The 17623-nt window shown below is 47.5% G+C and overlaps 9 protein-coding genes across 9 annotated transcripts; 4 read left to right on the forward strand and 5 right to left on the reverse strand.

Moving 5' to 3' along the window:
* Positions 1–1085: 1085 nt before the first annotated feature.
* N7479_001443 (Major facilitator superfamily domain general substrate transporter) lies at positions 1086–2809 on the forward strand (the record flags this gene model as incomplete). The annotated part of the gene is made up of 4 exons (XM_057249140.1): positions 1086–1193; positions 1253–1321; positions 1379–1824; positions 1873–2809. The coding sequence occupies 4 exons, from the start codon at positions 1086–1088 to the stop codon at positions 2807–2809; spliced, it is 1560 nt and encodes a 519-aa protein (XP_057113572.1).
* A 774-nt stretch (positions 2810–3583) lies between these two features.
* N7479_001444 (aldo/keto reductase) lies at positions 3584–4889 on the reverse strand (the record flags this gene model as incomplete). The annotated part of the gene is made up of 5 exons (XM_057249141.1): positions 3584–3919; positions 3988–4068; positions 4126–4379; positions 4441–4633; positions 4686–4889. 5 exons carry the CDS (start codon positions 4887–4889, stop codon positions 3584–3586), a joined length of 1068 nt encoding a protein of 355 aa, XP_057113573.1.
* Positions 4890–6014: 1125 nt separating this feature from the next.
* N7479_001445 (Zn(II)2Cys6 transcription factor) lies at positions 6015–7820 on the forward strand (the record flags this gene model as incomplete). Its single annotated transcript, XM_057249142.1, has 3 exons — positions 6015–6779; positions 6848–6941; positions 6994–7820. The coding sequence occupies 3 exons, from the start codon at positions 6015–6017 to the stop codon at positions 7818–7820; spliced, it is 1686 nt and encodes a 561-aa protein (XP_057113574.1).
* Positions 7821–7936: 116 nt separating this feature from the next.
* Positions 7937–9015, reverse strand: N7479_001446 (dihydrodipicolinate synthase family protein; the record flags this gene model as incomplete). Its single annotated transcript, XM_057249143.1, has 3 exons — positions 7937–8212; positions 8268–8812; positions 8862–9015. The coding sequence occupies 3 exons, from the start codon at positions 9013–9015 to the stop codon at positions 7937–7939; spliced, it is 975 nt and encodes a 324-aa protein (XP_057113575.1).
* A 749-nt stretch (positions 9016–9764) lies between these two features.
* On the forward strand, positions 9765–11048 carry N7479_001447 (putative extracellular sialidase/neuraminidase; the record flags this gene model as incomplete). Its single annotated transcript, XM_057249144.1, has 1 exon — positions 9765–11048. One exon carries the CDS (start codon positions 9765–9767, stop codon positions 11046–11048), a length of 1284 nt encoding a protein of 427 aa, XP_057113576.1.
* Positions 11049–11616: 568 nt separating this feature from the next.
* Positions 11617–12312, reverse strand: N7479_001448 (uncharacterized protein; the record flags this gene model as incomplete). The annotated part of the gene is made up of 1 exon (XM_057249145.1): positions 11617–12312. One exon carries the CDS (start codon positions 12310–12312, stop codon positions 11617–11619), a length of 696 nt encoding a protein of 231 aa, XP_057113577.1.
* Positions 12313–12908: 596 nt separating this feature from the next.
* N7479_001449 (uncharacterized protein) lies at positions 12909–13715 on the reverse strand (the record flags this gene model as incomplete). The annotated part of the gene is made up of 1 exon (XM_057249146.1): positions 12909–13715. The coding sequence occupies one exon, from the start codon at positions 13713–13715 to the stop codon at positions 12909–12911; it is 807 nt and encodes a 268-aa protein (XP_057113578.1).
* A 593-nt stretch (positions 13716–14308) lies between these two features.
* N7479_001450 (FAD-dependent oxidoreductase) lies at positions 14309–15633 on the reverse strand (the record flags this gene model as incomplete). Its single annotated transcript, XM_057249147.1, has 5 exons — positions 14309–15022; positions 15080–15183; positions 15238–15341; positions 15407–15544; positions 15608–15633. The coding sequence occupies 5 exons, from the start codon at positions 15631–15633 to the stop codon at positions 14309–14311; spliced, it is 1086 nt and encodes a 361-aa protein (XP_057113579.1).
* A 453-nt stretch (positions 15634–16086) lies between these two features.
* Positions 16087–17046, forward strand: N7479_001451 (aminotransferase class IV; the record flags this gene model as incomplete). Its single annotated transcript, XM_057249148.1, has 1 exon — positions 16087–17046. One exon carries the CDS (start codon positions 16087–16089, stop codon positions 17044–17046), a length of 960 nt encoding a protein of 319 aa, XP_057113580.1.
* Positions 17047–17623: the final 577 nt, after the last annotated feature.

The raw sequence follows: 17623 nt of genomic DNA on the forward strand, positions 1-17623 counted from the left end.
AGATCAGAAAAAGACCTGAGAGTTCGTCTGTCCATATTATTAGCAGAGGAAGCTAACTTTTAAAGCATTTTAGCTCCAGCTAGGACAGATGCTCACCAGAATTCCAGGATTGGTAACTGAAAAATTTGCTACATTTGGAATGAGAGCAGAGATGCACCACTTATCTACCTTCAATCAGCCACTGAAGTGAAGAAACCGATTGGCCAAGACAACGAGTATAGTACCTCTGACAGTGACACACAAAGCTTCCTCCCGACACCCGATCGGCTAGGCCCAAATTGGGGATGGGCTTGACGGCAAGTGTATTAGTGCTATCGGGGGCTTTTTCCCAAGCTCGCATCTTAGACGCGTGTTCCTAGCACCTGATCTAAATCCGGTCGGGATACAGATCTAGTCCACCAATCGCTTACACGAGGATTCGGAGTGACTAGGTATTCCTCTTATCCAGTGGGGTCCGAGTACATCTGCTTATCACCCTCGCTTGTAGGCTTATCGTCGAATGTTACGCTACTCATCCACAGTGGATTTGGATTTGTATTCTGTATCTTTTGTTTCACCTACTCCGTAGTCAAAATTTAATTAACTGCCGGCTAAATAAGAAGAAAAGCCAATTGAATCCCACACATTACACCTGGGCATATTACCCGGAAGATATCTTATCTAGAAAATGATATTATTCAAGTAAACTCTTGGTGTAGATGTTAATTCAGTGAGATAATGATATTGGGGGCGGGAATTTCCGAAGGCTCGATGCGACAACACCAATCAAGTCGGGTTCTGAGATCCCAACATTACCATCTTTGGTAGGAGAGGGCAGGGTAGTATACGCTAACGACCCGGGGCCCACTATGGGGAAACAAGATTACGGTTTACCCCAGACTTTAAGGGTGCGAGATCGGCAGCCCATGATGAAGTGGTCGTTTAATTAAATCTCCATGATCGTGCTCTTATAGGTAGAGAGACCCTGGTTAGACTCCTCCGGTGGCTTTATAAGATTCTTCTATAGTCTTCTCGACCAGGTTCTCATCTTGCTCATTCAAGACTTCTCTCTCCAGTTTGATATTGCCCAGGGAGGCTCGCTCATAATGAACAATCACGATATCGAAGCGGTTCCGGACTCGCACTCTATACACCGAAGGGCCGACTCGGATATCTCGGAAGATGGCGAGATTGTGATTCTCACAAATGAAGACGTATGTACATTTCAACGCTCTCTGGGAAACGAAGAACTTGCTAATCCATGTCCATTTAGAACATTAGAATCAGGAAAAAGACCGATCGAAACATTCTAGTGATCCTTACATGGGTATACTTCTTGCAGGTGAGAGATGCAAATTCAATCACCCATCATCCACGATGCTGATTAGCCGCCTGTTAGGTCTTGGATAAGGGTGTCCTAGGAACTGCTTCCATTTTCGGTCTCCAGAAGGATGCGGGTCTCGTGGGAAGCCAGTATTCTCTTGTTTCGTCCATTGCCCCTATCGCACAGATCGCGTGGCAGCCATTCTCGGCATGGCTCATTGTGAAGGTCCCTCCCCGTATTCTGATGCCATCCATGGTCCTCTGTTGGGGAATTGCAGCGGCAAGTACTGCTGCATGCAACAGCTTCGCAGGGTTGGTTACCGTTCGTTTCTTCCTAGGTCTCTTTGAAGCCGGATGCCTGCCTCTCTTCACTATCCTCACTGGCCAGTGGTATCGCCGCGTCGAACAACCACTCCGAGTTTCGTTTTGGAATTCCATGAACGGAACGGCGACTATGGTAGCTTCTGCTTTGTCGTATGGTCTTGGCCATATTCCCTCGGAGGTGCTGAAGCCATGGCAAATGTAAGTCACTCGGAATCATGATATTGAATGTCGCTAATTGTTTCGTAGTATCTTCCTTGTTGTTGGGTTGGTTACTATTGTCAGCGCACCTGTGGTCTATTGGAGACTCGACAACGATATCACTACCGCCCGCTTCCTCACCGAATACGAGCGACGACAGGGTGTGGAGCGCCTCCGCGCAAATCATACCGGTACTGCCTCCTACGACTTTGACTGGTCCCAAGTTGTCGAAGTTGTCCTAGACCCTAAGTCTTGGCTTTGGATTATTATGGCCTTACTGCCAAATATGGGATCAGCGATGACGAGCACCTTTGGCCCTCTTATTGTCCAAGGTTTCGGGTTTGACGCATTCGACACTTCATTGCTCAACATACCATTTGGTGCTATGCAAACAATCGTCATCCTTGCGAGTTGCTGGTGCGCCTATAAGTTAAAGCTGAAATCTGCTGTCATCATCACTTTTATGATCCCTGTAGTGGTGGGCATCGCAATTCTTTACGCACTTCCACACGACGTATCAAAAAATCAGGGACCGCTGCTACTGGCCTACTATCTCTGTGCCTTTTTGTTTGCCGCAAATCCCCTACTTCTGTCATGGGTCGTGGCAAACACGGCTGGTGCCGCCAAGACCTCCACCACGATGGCACTTTACCAAGCTGGTACATCTGCGGGAGCACTCGCTGGACCGCTTCTGTTCACCGCAGAGCAGGCCCCCTCCTATCTTCCCGGCATCCGGGCTGTTCTCGGGATCTTTATTGCTTTGATTGGCCTTGTGGTCATCCAAGTCTTCAATCTTTTCTGGTTGAATAAGCAGCATAGTAAACAGAGAGTCAGAAATGGAAAGTCGGCGGAGGTCCAAGACAACTCCATGACCACTGGGTTTGAAACAAACGGGAAAGTGCAGGCACCAACTTCAGGGGAGGACGCAGCACCATTTGTGGACTTGACTGACCGGAAGAATGAGGACTTTGTGTATGTTTATTAATGGAGGTCTCGGTGGACCCCTGTGACGGTATCGGTGCATATTTTGGTTTACAGCATTATAGATAAAATTCGGTTGTGAATTGGGATAGAGGTTGGACATGATATATCTTGTATTTAGAAATTTCGCTATTGAAAAAATATTTTCTCTCATGACTCGAAAAGGTTGACATGCAAAACACTTAGAATGCCTATCCATACAGTTCGAATCCCTGGTGTCACATGATCGTATCCAATTCATTAGTACCTCCACAGGTACAGACTAAAATAAGCCCCCAAGCCATAAAGGAGCCTTGGTTTTTGTTATGGCCTAGTGGTAAAATATGTATTTTTTCCCACACCTAGGAGAGGTAGATTTGTACAGTCTTACTCCTTCCCTTCATGGTTTTCTCATTTTCATAATATATACTCACATTCAAACACATAAAATCTAATGTTAAACTTTTTCTTACTCTCGACTAAGCAAGAGTAGATATTAGGTTATGTGTGAATTAAAATAAGCGAACCTTGAAGCACGTTTTGGGTAGTTAGTTGTGGATATATATATTAGTAAGGGTTAGCTTAGTTTGAAGCGTTTTCATATAGCCCCAATTGGCAACAGAGGTTGACCAATTACAAGTGTAGCAGCAATGTTTATAACCAAAAATTTTATTTCATAATATCTATAGACCTATGATGCATGAATCATAAAATCGGCGAAAAGAGGTAAACCAGGATGGACATGGCTGGGGGAGGACCATGACGCTTCAACAGGGAGATTATGTAAAAGATTAATCCCTTAGAAGTGGCCCTCAACCTCGACGGGGGTGTATACCTCCTCCAAGTATTTCTCTTCCTCGGCTGTGAGCTCCTTGCCACGTGCGGACAAAGCGTCCTCAATTCTGGCGACGCTGCTGAAACCAATGATAGGACTGGTCACACGCTTTAGCTGCCAGGCAAGTGTAACCTGCGACATAGTCCATCCCTTGCGCTTGGCAAGCTCGTCGACTCTGTTGATAATTTCCATGGACTCAGGGCGCATGCTTGAAGGAGTTTCATCACCGCCAGAAGATCTGGTAGTGGTTCCGCGAATGTTCAGGGGACGAGCGAGCTGGCCCTCGGCAAGTGGGCCCCACTAATACGAAAGCAAAACAGTTAGTCAAAAGAATTGTAAATGGTTCAAGATGGTAAGGGTCTTCTTACAGGGACAACAGCAACACCGGTCAGGTTGCAGTACTTGATCATCTCACGCTCTTCCTCACGGTACAGCAGGTTGTAACGGTTCTGTTTCCAAATTAGCAATCTGAATGTCTTAGTCGGGGCATTTTGACTAGTACATACCTGCATGGCAATGAACTTGGTCAATCCCATCTTCTCGGCGTATGCCTGCATCATAGCAAATTGGTAAGTCCACATAGATGAGGCTCCGATGTAGCGAATCTTTCCAGCAATGACAAGGTCGTGAAGAGCGTGCATGGTCTCCTCAATTGGTGTGTCGGGGTCAAAGCGGTGGATCCAGAAGACATCAATGTAATCTGTCTCGAGACGCTTGAGGGAGTTATCAAGTGCGGTGAAGATTGCCGAGCGCGAGAGGCCTTTGAACGACAGTTAGTAAGTCTGACTACTTCACAAATGTAGTAGTTGGTATAAACTTACCGAACTGGTTGACATAATCCTTGGTCTTCTTCAAATCCTCAATGATGGGATAGGCGTGGAACTGTTGCTCTCCAACACAGCTGTATGCCTTGGTCATGAGCACCAGCTTGTGGCGGGGGATCTGGTATTCCTTGATGGCTTGGGCAATAACTTTCTCGGAGTCGCCATTGGAGTAAATGTTGGCAGTATCCCACTAGGCGCAATTAGCTTTCAATTTCCAATCAGGAGACAGGGAGGGCACAAACAGTGTTAACACCACGATCATAAGCGGCCTTGAGTAGGGGAAGGGCCTTCTCGGCGCCAATGACCCAGTTTGCCCATTCGGGGTTTCCAATGCTCATACATCCAACAATGGGAACAGAGACACGCAGACCGCTGTTGCCAAGGCGTCTATATTCGACCTTGGTCTCGGCCATGGACTTAGCAACTCCAGGAGGAAGAGACGACATGATGAATGAGTTTTAAAGGGTTGAGGATTGAACAGTTTTTAATTTTGGCTTGTATTTTGGTTTATTTCTGAGCAACGTGCCTTTTATAATTCCTAATGTTGTTCACGATAGCACATACATCTACGTTGTACGAAGCTTCCGATCGTCGGGTCGGTTATGGTGGGGGAGAGGAGAATGCATGTTGGGGAAGATAATGGGGACCGATTGGGACCGATGAAACCGAGAGAGCCGATGTCGGTTGCCTATTACAGAAAAGCCGCTCGCCTACCCAAAAGGGAAAGGGGTATTTTTATCTTGAATAGGCAGGCAGATAGGGGAATTTCTGTTTTGGGGAAAGTCGCGGGGTACTCTAGTTATTACTTAGTGTGTACTAGCTTAATATGTAGTGCTATAGTATAGTATCACGGGGACTAACCCATATTACATATACACACGTGGACGACTTCGTATCTAATCTACTAATCTACAACGTGCAGTAGTATATATACTAGTGTTACTTAGTAGATTTTACTAAGTTGAAATTAATGCCCAACGTCCGAGTACCTGATGAACCTATCCGTATGTGCATATATGAGATAGCTTAATATATAAACCACTAAATCAATAGACCAATCTAATTAATTTTGTAGAAAAATATTTTCATTTTGCAAGCTCTAACGGGTCCCCCGCAAAAGCCTATCTGGGTATTAAGCCGTTATCTAACCACTAGTAATTCTAGTAGTAATTCTACCTACGGAGTAGTTTCACATTATTCACATGGCATGTATCGAAATGTCAATGTTGCAGCAGTGTAGCAGGGATATGGTAGTGTTGCAGAACCACATTGAATACCACATCTCCATGGGGGATCGAATTAGCGCCTCCATTTTGAAATCATAGAACTATTCATCAAACCTTGGCGTGCGGGGGTCCTGTAATAGGCAACTGATTGGACAAGCCAATAATAACTATAGGCGGGGATTGGCATGGTGGCATGGTGCAGGTTGAATACTTTTGCTATTTGCTATCGGAGTGGAGAGTCAATCGGCTCGTGATGGTATCGCGGCCTGATCTTTGGCCTCTGTTTTTTTATTTTTTTCTCTCCCCTTCTTCCATAGCCTTAACCAAAAAAAAAATCCAAGAATAATGAGTACATTACCTCTCATCGCTCGAGAAGAGACTCACCGTCGTCCATACGGTCCTCGGTCGCGAAATGGCTGTCTAACCTGTAAACGTCGCAAGGTTAGATGCAACGAACGCAGACCTCGATGTTATCATTGCCAGCGTTTGAACTTAGAATGTGATTGGAAAGCCCCCGAGCCGCAACGACAATCCCCCTTGCAGAACGACGATCCTTTCAAGTCAAACGTCTCTTTGGAGGTCAATCAAATGTCTCCTCCGCCCCAGCTCTTTGACTTCCAATCCCTGAATGCCCCCACAGAGGGTTTTCATATGTTCCAAAATGTCTATTTCCCAGACTTTGGTGATTTTACCACCTTAGGAAACGCTTCCTATGAGCAGGCGCGATCTAGCGACGCAGATTCCCCGAATTCTCTCCCTCCGCGACAGTCACCGCAACAATCTCCAGTCGCCAACCCGGATGCTGAAAATTCGCTACATTTACAACTGCCACCAATTCTTGACCCAGTTGAGAATGGCCCGAGATGTGCTTCTGCGCGGGAACTGCTTGAAACCATGGCAACCTCTTCCACAATGCTCCGCTCTTCAATCGCGGCCTTTGAAGCTATACAGTCCGGAAGTGCAGGGGGCACAGCGGACTACCAACAGTACTATGATAATGCTGCGACAGAGTTGTCGCAGCGGTTTGAAAAATCCATGGGGGAATTAATAATTAGTAGTGGTGAGCTCAGATATGTTCTGGCGACCATCTTTTTCCTTACATACATAAATGTCGGTTTCACTCGACCCCGCACTAAACTTTTTTTTTTCTTTTTCATTTTAGCTGACTTGCTATTTAGTTCCTTACTGCGCGGCTGGATCTAGCCTATTTGAATCTTGGAAAGGCGCATGATGCGCTACAAGCAGCAGAGAGGAGTGCTTTGGGCTCCACAGGTGTGTAGAAGAAGTAGTTGATTTGATGCTCGTCTTACTAACGGCGTATTAGAGCTCCGAATAATCTCTTGGATTCGTCTGTTGGACGCTCGCGCGGCATCGGCTGGTGGGGAAGGGGTCTTGGTCAACGACACATCTGGAATCTATACCTGTACCTCTCCCCAAAACACGACCTCCCCGAGCTCGACGCCACAAAGCATGGGTTCTGCCCATAATCCCGGAGCGCACGAGGTGATTTATGATCTGCTATGCCAGCCTGGAATTGCTTTCTTCATGGAAGTCCAGACCATCACCGGCCGCATCACTAGAATTGCTCATAATCATCGTAGCCGAGGGAGCGTGGAGGACGAAACTGAAGTGATGGCTATCGCCGCTGATATTTTGGCGGACTTGTCATCCTTGTATGACCGGAGACCACCACTCACAGATCATGCTGTGGCTGGAAATATTGGTACTGATACTCTGGCCGAGCCGCTCGCGTCCACTATTGTTCGCTCGTTCCAGACATATCTTGCTAATTTTTACGCCTGCTACATTCACCTCCATCGAGTTGCACACCGGCATTTGGTTCGCTCTAAGGCGGCGGTTACAGCGCTGGCTAAAATCAAGGAAATAGTGCATTGCATGGTCAACAATAATGAATCTATACCGGTCAATATGCTGTGGCCGTTATTTTTATGGGGCACTGAAGAAGATGACTATGAGGAATTTCAGTGGATTCTTGAAACCATTCGTGGTCTTCAGCATGTCTTCACCAACGCGAACATGACTGCCGACGTACTACAAGAGACCCAAAGGAGACAGCGTGAAGGAGGAAAGCGCGTGGACATTCGTTCTGTGTGTTTGGAGCTATTTTATACCACATTCGCTATTGTTTGAACTCTAATCATCAGCGACTGTTGACATGACATGTGATGGAACTGGTGATTTTGCGATTTTTTGTTTCATTCTTCTATCATCTAGCGGGCATCAATATGTATAATGTTCATCTCTATTTACACCTTCTTCGCCTTCAGCTCCTCCTCAACGGGGAGAAGGGGTGCGACCAAGCGGACGACACGTTCTTGCTTCTCCACGTCGTCGAACTTGGGGAATGGTCGGCGGCAGTGTGCGCTAGACAGGGGGTAACCGCGCTCCTTGGAGATAATCCACTTCATTCCGCTCACATCCGATGTTCCGATTCCCCACTCAGGGAGAACAAGCTTCTTCTGCAGTGCAGTAGCCTCGGCGAACTTACCGGCAAAGTACAGATCGTAAATTTCAACCATAACCTGCCGAACATATTAGTAATCTGTAATTTCTGTCCAGGACGAGGTCTGCTCTTACACGAGGGAAAATGTTTGCAACACCTGAAATGCAACCAGTGCTTCCGGCGGCGAAGGCGGCGACCAGCCAGTCACTCATTCCAGATACACTGGTGAACTGAGCGGGCTCGAACTGGGTTGCAACTCTTGAGGCCTTGCCAACACCTCCACAGGTCAACTTGACGGCAGCGATATTGGGGTGGGCACCAAGCTTCTCGAGCATGTCGCAGTTGACATCCAATCCGGAGAGAAGGTTGGGGAAGTTGTAGATGACAATGGGGATGGGGGCACGGTCGGCGATCTCCTCGAAGAAGTCGGTAATGGCCTTTTGGGTCATGGCCCAGTGGAAGATAGAGGGAACCAAAGTGAGGGCGAAATCAGCACCGCTCTCGTAGGCGGCTTGGATCTGGACCATGATGTCGCGGGTGGAGCCAGCCAAGCAACCCATGCTGATAGTGAAATCGGACTTTCCGTGGCGGTCAGCGATCTCACGAGACTTCTTGACCAACATGCTCTTCTCTGCGACGCTAAGAGTGGCTGATTCACCGCTGGAGCCGGCAAGAACAACTGTGATTCGATTAGCTCTACTCTGTGGATTTGGACTATCGAAACTTACTGCCGTGCATTCCAGAAGTGATCATGTACTCCAAGTGCCGTTCTTGGGTGGGCCAGTCAATCTCCTGTTGCTGATCATCTTGGAAAAAGGTGATAGAAGGGCCGTGAATTCCCGGAGGAAAGGACTTGTTAATCTTGGTGCTGGTGGATGCCATTTTTGAAGAGTAGATCACTGTGAATGCTATGAATAATAGTATTTCTCCATTATTATTTCGAATTTTCAGAGTTATTAAGTACTGCGGTTTATTGCTGTAGATGCCTGCCTATCCCACCTTGTGTGGGGATTGATACGTTGATATTGGACCCGATCGGGTTGTGTTTGCGACGCGATCGGATCTCCGATCGGATCCTCGCGATCGCATTAAGATATCTTGTGGGGTCATGAAGAGGGGTTGATATCGCATGGCGCCGTGTGGCATCGGGTGGCTGATTTAGTTGTTCACTTATGTTCTTCAAGGTTAGAGGAACAAGATTGCGATAATGCAGTCAGCATGGTGAAGATAAACCAGCGGAGCCACCTGGGCAGTGGGGACCAGTGGGTATCTCTCCCCATATCTGCATTTTGGCATTTTGCGGGGAAGCTTACGTGTGCCAAGTCAAAAGTACCAGGTACTATCTGATGCAATGTTACTATGCTACTCTTACTAGGTATGCTACTACTAGACTACTATACTATGTTTTCCCGTCTATCAAACTCAATAGATTGCAACTTCCCTTCGTCCATATTGTCCTTGTCCAGATTGAGATATCAACCCCGAATCTAATCGGATTTAATCTTCTATAAATGTATCCCTGTTCTCCAGGAAAATAGTAATCCATTATCTTCTCAGCCTGTTATTTCTATATCTCCTCTTTCACTCACAAAACCACTTGTTTGAAACATTCTCGGTGGAGTAACTTCAATATGCTCTCCACATTGTTCCAGTCTGGAAACGATGGTTCTATCAAGCGCGCTTTATCTCTGTGTGCCATCCTTGCTGTTGCAACCCCTGCAGCGAGTGTGAACATCACCTCCACACAGGTTCTGGCCAGCAGGGGTGTCGGAGATTATCCGTACTACCGAATTGTTGGCTTGGTCAACCTGTGGAATGGTATCATCCTAGCCTCGTATGACGGGCGCCCCAATGGAGGTGATTCGCCCGCCCCGAACTCCATCATGCAGCGACGGAGTACTGATAGCGGCCGGACTTGGGGTGCGCCCACATACATCGCCAAAGGTCAAGCCGGGACCTCGACCCTCCAGCAGTACGGTTTCAGTGACCCAAGCTACGTGTCCGACTACAAGACTGGAAAGGTTTTCAATTTCCATGTCTTCTCGAAGAATCAGGGATACCTCGGTGGCGTTGTCGGAGACGACGATACCAATCTGAGTATCGTTAGTGCCGAAGTCTCGGTTTCGACCGATAAGGGAATTAGCTGGTCCACCGACCCAACCAACCAGCCCTCTCTACCTCCTGTTGCATCGAGCGTTCTTGGTGCACCCCCTCTTATTACCAAGGCCATCAAGCCCCTGGGTAGCACTGTGAACGGAGTTGCCAATGTCGGTGGAATCGCTGGACTGTTTGCCTCATCTGGAACAGGCATTCAGATCAGATATGGCACATACGCCGGCCGCCTGGTTCAGCAGTTCCTCGGCAGAGTCGTCCAACCCAGCGGTAACATCATCTCGCAAGCCTACAGCGTTTTCAGCGACGATGGTGGCGCTACTTGGCAGAAGGGAAATGTCATCGGCACCGGAATGGACGAGAACAAAGTCGTCGAGCTGTCCGATGGCACTTTGATGATGAACTCGCGCCCCAGTGACGGCAGCGGATACCGCAAGGTGGCAACCTCAACCGATGGTGGTGCGAACTGGACAGTCCCAGTTTCAGAGACCCAGCTCCCTGATCCAGGAAACAATGGAGCAATTACGCGAGCCTACCCTGATGCGGCACAGGGCTCCGCCAACTCCAAGATTCTCCTGTTCACCAACGCAAACAGCAAGACTAGCCGAAGCAACGGCACAGTCCGCTACTCCTGCGACGATGGAAAGACTTGGTCTGCTGGTGTCGTCTTCCAGGCTGGTGCAATGGCCTATTCCGATATCATTGACCTCGGCGGTAACCGATACGGAATCTTTTACGAGGGCACCAACAACGACCTCGTCTACATTGAGGTCTCCAAGGAATTCATTGGCGTTTCTTGCTAATTATACTCCGCTTGGAGGAGTGCTCACTTGAAGGCTTGATTTTACATTGTACCTGGGTGTATATGTATATACTAGAGCGTCATTTCAGATAGCATGATTGAGGGAAGGACACGAGAATGGTGGTAGGATGGTGGTAGAAGGATGAATTCTGTAGCTAGGCAATTTATTACAGAAAATATCATGATTTTCATTAAATTATTTCACTAGTAGTGGTAGAGACAAAGATTCCAACTGCTCAAAATAAAGATCAGTTGTGGGATTCGTGGGTAAATTGTGCTGGTGTGATGTCCCAGGCCTCCCTGGAATCCACTGCAATATATATCACGTATCCTCGAACAAAACGAGTTAGCTTCCTGTTTGCTAATTGTCTCTCTACCTATCGCTGCTGCACCTTCTATAGTGATACCTCCCCACCTTTTCAAAAGTATCGGTGAATAAGTGAATAAGTGTATGATGTCTATATTATGTGTTAATCACAACTTGAAATATGAACATGATTACCAATATGAACGAATGATGTAGTTGGTAGACTCAAACCTCGTTAACAATATAATTACTATCACCAGCACTATCCAAATAATAATTGCGTAGTTCCCTGTCCATGACCAGGACCAGGTCGGGTCTTGCTGTCAATCACGGCACCCCACCATTTTCCCGAGGCCCAAATTTCGTCAAAAAGCACCGGAACAGAATTGAACATGCTATATCGAGATTTCTCACCCCAGTAAGAACAGTATTCTTTCACAAAATGGCGCATATCTTCATCTGAGGTCTCACTACCAGCGAGGAAAACCGGAATAAGAAGTTGCTTTTGTGTTTGGGATGTTCGTCGGCAGCACCGAATGTGGTCAATTGTCTTGCGTGCCAGTCTACTGACGCCGATAGACCGTCTTTTGCGATCGCTCTTGAAGATATATTCAAGATAGAGGAGCAATGCATATCGCCAAGCCTCAGCACAGTGGTAGCGATCTTGTTGCTCGTGGAGTTGCTTTATTGCCTCTTCTTCGGTCAAATTGGAGTTATCTGAACTTGATGAAGAGTCTGCGTCGTTCTTCCACGCGATCAGTTCATGTTCTATTTTTTGAATAGGAGTCATGTTGAAAGTAAGCCATTTCATGGATAAGGCGATCTCGCACTGCTTGGCTAACTCGGCAAGTTGAAATAGGTGAACCAGTAGTTCTCGGGGACACCCAGTCAGATCGAAGAAAGACCATTCATCTTGTTTTTCCCATCGCACTAAAAAGTCCAGATATGCCTGGTCCATAATAGGACTCTGTCGGGATATCAAGGCGAGTGTGGCATCCCACCTTGTTTTGATAGTCAGCAACACAACCGTCAGGGCCAAAGAGTTTTCAGGTTATTACCAGATAAACATTGCGACTTGTGACCGAATCCGAGGTGTCGTCAATGCACTTGGGCCACCATGGGCCTGCAGTACTGAGTGTGCCCGCATCAGGTGAGTTGACCAATTCCCGGTAGCGGAGAGGGTACACTAGGACCATGGGTTAGCATTCAGCCACATGTATGGTCGAGGCAAAAGACTTGCATCGAGAGTAAAAAGTATTAATATAGGCTCCAATAAGCTCAGTACTGGGCTACTTTGTAATGCGCATTCAAGTAACTGAACAGCTTTCCGGCGATGCTCAGCAGCTGCACTTGGCCAGCTGCCAGCCAAACGGCCTAGGTGCTGACAGCATAGTGCTAGTATGGAATGAAATAGAAGGCGGGAGCGTTGAGATGCTTGAAGTTTGCAGCGGAATGGATTCACTGTCCCAGGTATGTCCCCTGTGAGGGGCAGCACACAGAATTCGGAGTCATCTATGGTATCATAAGCTTGATCTCTTCTCATAAAATGGGAAGTCATGCAGAAGTCTTACACAATTCAAGGAGCCTTTCATGGTCATTAGATGAGATTTCAGATATCATAGGAACAGCTTGAAGACGTGCCGAAGCGTAAGGATTTGTGGGTTCTTGTATTGTTCGTGGGACCAAATCAACTAGAGCACTTTGTTCTGCTTGATCTCGAAACATTGGGTCAATGTTTTGAACCATTGAACTAGTTGGAAGACTCTGTAACGCTGGCTCAATAGACCTGTCTGATGGGGAAAGAGGTGTCATTGTCATTTTGGGTGATTCCATCAGACCAGGAGGTCCTGTTGCCAGTGTCTCCTGTGGGTCGATATCGAGAAAGGGAGTGGACGCAAAAATGTTAGGAATTATGGAGTCAAACACACTGAAATCATCAAAGAAATGTGCGTCTTGGAGTTCTAAGAAGTTGTAAGCAACATATATGTTTGAAACATTGCAAGTATATGGAAAGTTGAACATACCTAGGCCAGATAAGCTATTGCCCCTTTGGTGGTCATCAAATATCTCCAGGTGCTGGGGTGCGGTTCTAGGCACGACTTCTGGGCTACCCGACGAGCTCTCTGTTACAACTCGGCTTGCTTGCTCCTTTGGCGAGTTGGCTCGGCGACGCTTCTTTGGTCTAGAAGCACCCTTGACAAAGCGGAAACGCTTGGGTGAGTCTGACCGTGCGGCAAATGCAGTGGAGACAGCCTTGGGGGAGGCGTCGGTGACGATCTCCTCATTCGGTAGGTCTTTGGATGTACCAGCTGCCGAAGGATTGTCCGACCACATCCGCCTAGGGTCCCATGAGAGAGGCATTGCAAAGCCACCACATCTGCGGTCTTGACCGAGACATGTTGAACACCGCGGTCGACGCCGGTCGCACTTTTCGCCCAAAGAAGCACATGTATGGCAATCTGTTTGGGCAAATCCAAGTGAATTTGTTCTCTTTCCTTGATCAGAAATCATCACGTCAGATGCTGAAAGATAGACTATTTTTCTCTTTTTTAGTGTATTGTTGTAGGGAAGTAAACGTCCCGCTCTCCTTCTAGAATAGGGAATTAATCTGAGCAGGTGACCTTCCCTCGGGACTAGCCTCGGGACTTTGGTTATCTCTCTATACTCCCACTCTATACTCCATACATCTCTCTCCTTTGAGCCTACATCTAGACTAATTCAAAAAAAGATAAACCCTCTGGGGAATTAGCAATTGATAGATTTACCCCCTTTACCCCTCACGAGGTGTCTCTTATCTCGCACAGTTACCTGATGCAGGTGCATACCTAGCGGTGTATCGGTCACAATAGGTTTTGTTAGGTTAAATGAGATAATTGTTAATACAAAGGAATGCTCGAAATGCTTTCTAACAGGGATTAAGGATGTAATCTTTCTAGGTCTAATTACTAGCGCTTTCACAGCTTAGCTTGAACGTTCCAGGCCTGGTCAATCAGGTCGACCGCGGCCTGTGCACATCCATACGAGGATTGATACCCAGCACCTCCAGCGCCATAGTTATGGACTACCAAAACTCCTCCAATGCGCTCCTTTTCGATTCGCGTACCGCCCTCTCGAACAGGCCTCAGCCCAACTCCGTGACGGATGATATCCAGATGTTCAATTCCCTTTCCGTCAGTCAATGCAGGACACATCTTGACAGCTCGCTTCATGATACGGATTGCCAGGTTCGGGTCGGGCTGAGATTCCCAATTACCCTTCTGGTAAGACCCGCCGAGGATGGTGCCTCCACCGGCCGCTCGGGTCATAACATAGCAGGCTTCTTCTTCGCCATCATCCGTTCCAGACATGTCCAGCATTTTTCCTGCATCGTTCCGGACGATAACAATCTGTCCTCGTGCAGGGACCACCGTGGTGTCCTGCACTCCACCAAGCTTGGACGCCATCAGGCCGGTACAATTGACCACTAGGTCAACACGGCCGTTCGGGTGAACGCCTGATGCGGTAGCATCCAGAATATGATCAAACACGGCTCGCTTGAAAACGACTCCATTGGACAGGCATTGAGAAACAAGCCATGGGAGGTAGATTGCCGTGTTGATGCAAACGGAGGTAAAGACTGTGGCCGAATCTATGCCCGGACCAAGAGCCTCTTTAGGGAGTGCCCGAAACTGTTCGAATTAGTATCATGGTAAAAAAACAAACATCAACGGTCTTTTAAAGCTCACGTTTGGGACAACCTTGGCGAACCAAGGGTTAGAGGATAGCAGCTCTTTGAACCATTCAGCTGTTGCTGACCCGACATCCTTCGTTCGGTTGTGAATCTCACATTCTATCCCAACTTTTTAGTAAAGGGGACCCGAATAGAAAGCGATATGCCCTATACCTTGAAAGTGTACACCTGCTCCAGGGTTGTTTCTCGCGAGATCTTCAAGTGGGCCCCATGTGTTTTTGTCCCATTCCGCGGCGTCTGTCCCGGTGATAGATACGCTGAAATCATGAATTAGGTATGGATCATTATAAAATCTTCAATTGGCTCCATGTGTTTGACTTACGGCATGTAATTTGCACCGGCCCATGGCGATGCGTATTCAATGTCATAGTCGCCAGGCATATGTTTCGCTGCAACAACGATGCTATAGCCAGACTTCTTCGACAGCAAAAGAGCTGTCGTCAGTCCGGCAACACCAGCTCTGATCAAAACATCAACAACTGTTCTGTTTATCGGTATAGGTCATCCTCAATGGTCAACATACCCGATAACCAAAATATTCTTCGTCATGATGTGTTTTTTTTACTTCGAGATCCAACCCCCTAAACAAAAACGGGGTAAAGAGGGTAATATAGCAGTGAACGGCTTTGTTTTGCAATTAAAATTAAATATCTCCAAATATTTTTCTTGGCTTCACCGATTTTACCTGAGTGGGTCTAGGCCCGCTGGACCCGATGACTAACCTGGTTTCCCGATCGGGAGATCTATATATTACCCGATCGGGGAGGCAAGGGATCCTCGCATCGTCGCAAAACAGCTCCGATGGCCACCTTCCATATTGAGCCATAAGCATCGTATCAGATATTTCCCTTCGAGGCGATCGCGATGTCGAGGGCATACAGAGGCACTTAAAAGTCCTTATATCTGCTTGAATATCTAGCTTTACTCACACACTTTCCTCCTCAAGCAATTGTGCCGATCAGACATCCAAACTCCCCAACACTCCCAAACAAATCAGTCATCATGGCTACCATGGAAAAGATCTTCGCTGCCTACCAGGAGCGCCAGGCCGTTCTTGCGACAAGCACCCACCCCTACGCAAAGGGTGTCGCTTGGGTTGAGGGAGAACTTACTCCCCTCCACGAGGCCCGCATCCCCATCCTCGATCAGGGCTTCATGCACAGCGACTTGACATACGATGTCCCCTCCGTCTGGGATGGACGTTTCTTCCGCCTCGATGACCACATCACCCGTCTGGAAGCCAGCTGCACCAAGATTCGCATGCAGCTCCCTCTCCCCCGCGAGGAGGTGAAGAAGATCCTGGTCGACATGGTTGCACAGAGTGGCATCCGTGACGCGTTCGTCGAAATCATTGTCACACGTGGACTGAAGGGTGTCCGCGGCGCTCGCCCCGGCGATATCGTCAACCGTATCTATATGTTCATTCAGCCCTACGTCTGGTGCATGGAGCCCGAGGTCCAGCCCACTGGTGGAAGCGCCATTATCGCACGCACTGTTCGCCGCGTGCCCCCTGGCTGCATTGACCCCACTGTCAAGAACCTGCAATGGGGTGATCTCGTTCGCGGTCTTTTCGAGGCTGCGGATCGTGGCGCCGAATACCCCTTCCTCACTGACGGTGATACCAACCTCACCGAGGGTTCCGGATTCAACATCGTTCTTGTCAAGGACAATGTCTTGTACACTCCTGCCCGTGGAGTTCTCGAGGGTGTTACTCGCAAGAGTGTGATTGATGTCGCCCACGCCAGCGGCCTTGAGATTAAGGTTGAGTTGGTTCCTGTCCAACTCGCTTATGATGCCGATGAGATCTTCATGTGTACCACTGCTGGAGGTATCATGCCCATTACCAGCCTTGATAACAAGCCTGTGAAGGATGGAAAGGTTGGACCTGTCACCAAGAAGATCTGGGATGGATACTGGGCTATCCACTATGATCCTACCTACAGCTTCGAGATTGCCTACTAGGTTACTCCCGTTCTGTTATCTTCACCATTCACGATGCACGATCTGGTTATTCAGGACAATATATAGAAGTTAGGGGATCACTGCAAGCTACTAGTGTGGGATTGCCAATGTTATTAATGAATCCGAGTTTCTAAAACAACTAAAGTTCAAGTCACAGTTTAATTGACATTCTATAAACCCATTGCTGCTCACATTTTTAAGCGTATTGAGCCCCTTATAAACTTAGTTGTCCAAATCTACATATATTCAATCAATCAATCAATCAAAGTTCAATTAACCTGTTGCAGTCTAACTAGTTGCATATGACTATGCAGATGTTCCATCCAACTGAAGTATGAACTAGGCTAAAACGCCGAGTTGGGGTTACTACTAGAGAGTAGGTATATAGGTACAGAGGCTGATTTGTAAGGGGTATGGAATCAGTCCCAAAAACCCATTTTTGGTGGAGAGTATCATAGTTTTTAAGGAACGAATTATAAGTGTTTCGCTTGTAGGTACCAGCGATATCTTCATTTACTCTTATGGTTTCCACCCATATTTCTGATTTTCCCTTCAACTTCCGTCTGTGAGGTTGCGT

The sequence above is a fragment of the Penicillium vulpinum genome (assembly GCF_028829585.1).
Source record: "Penicillium vulpinum strain IBT 29486 chromosome Unknown utg000001l_segment0_segment0, whole genome shotgun sequence".
In the NCBI taxonomy this organism is placed as follows: Eukaryota; Fungi; Ascomycota; class Eurotiomycetes; order Eurotiales; family Aspergillaceae; genus Penicillium; species Penicillium vulpinum.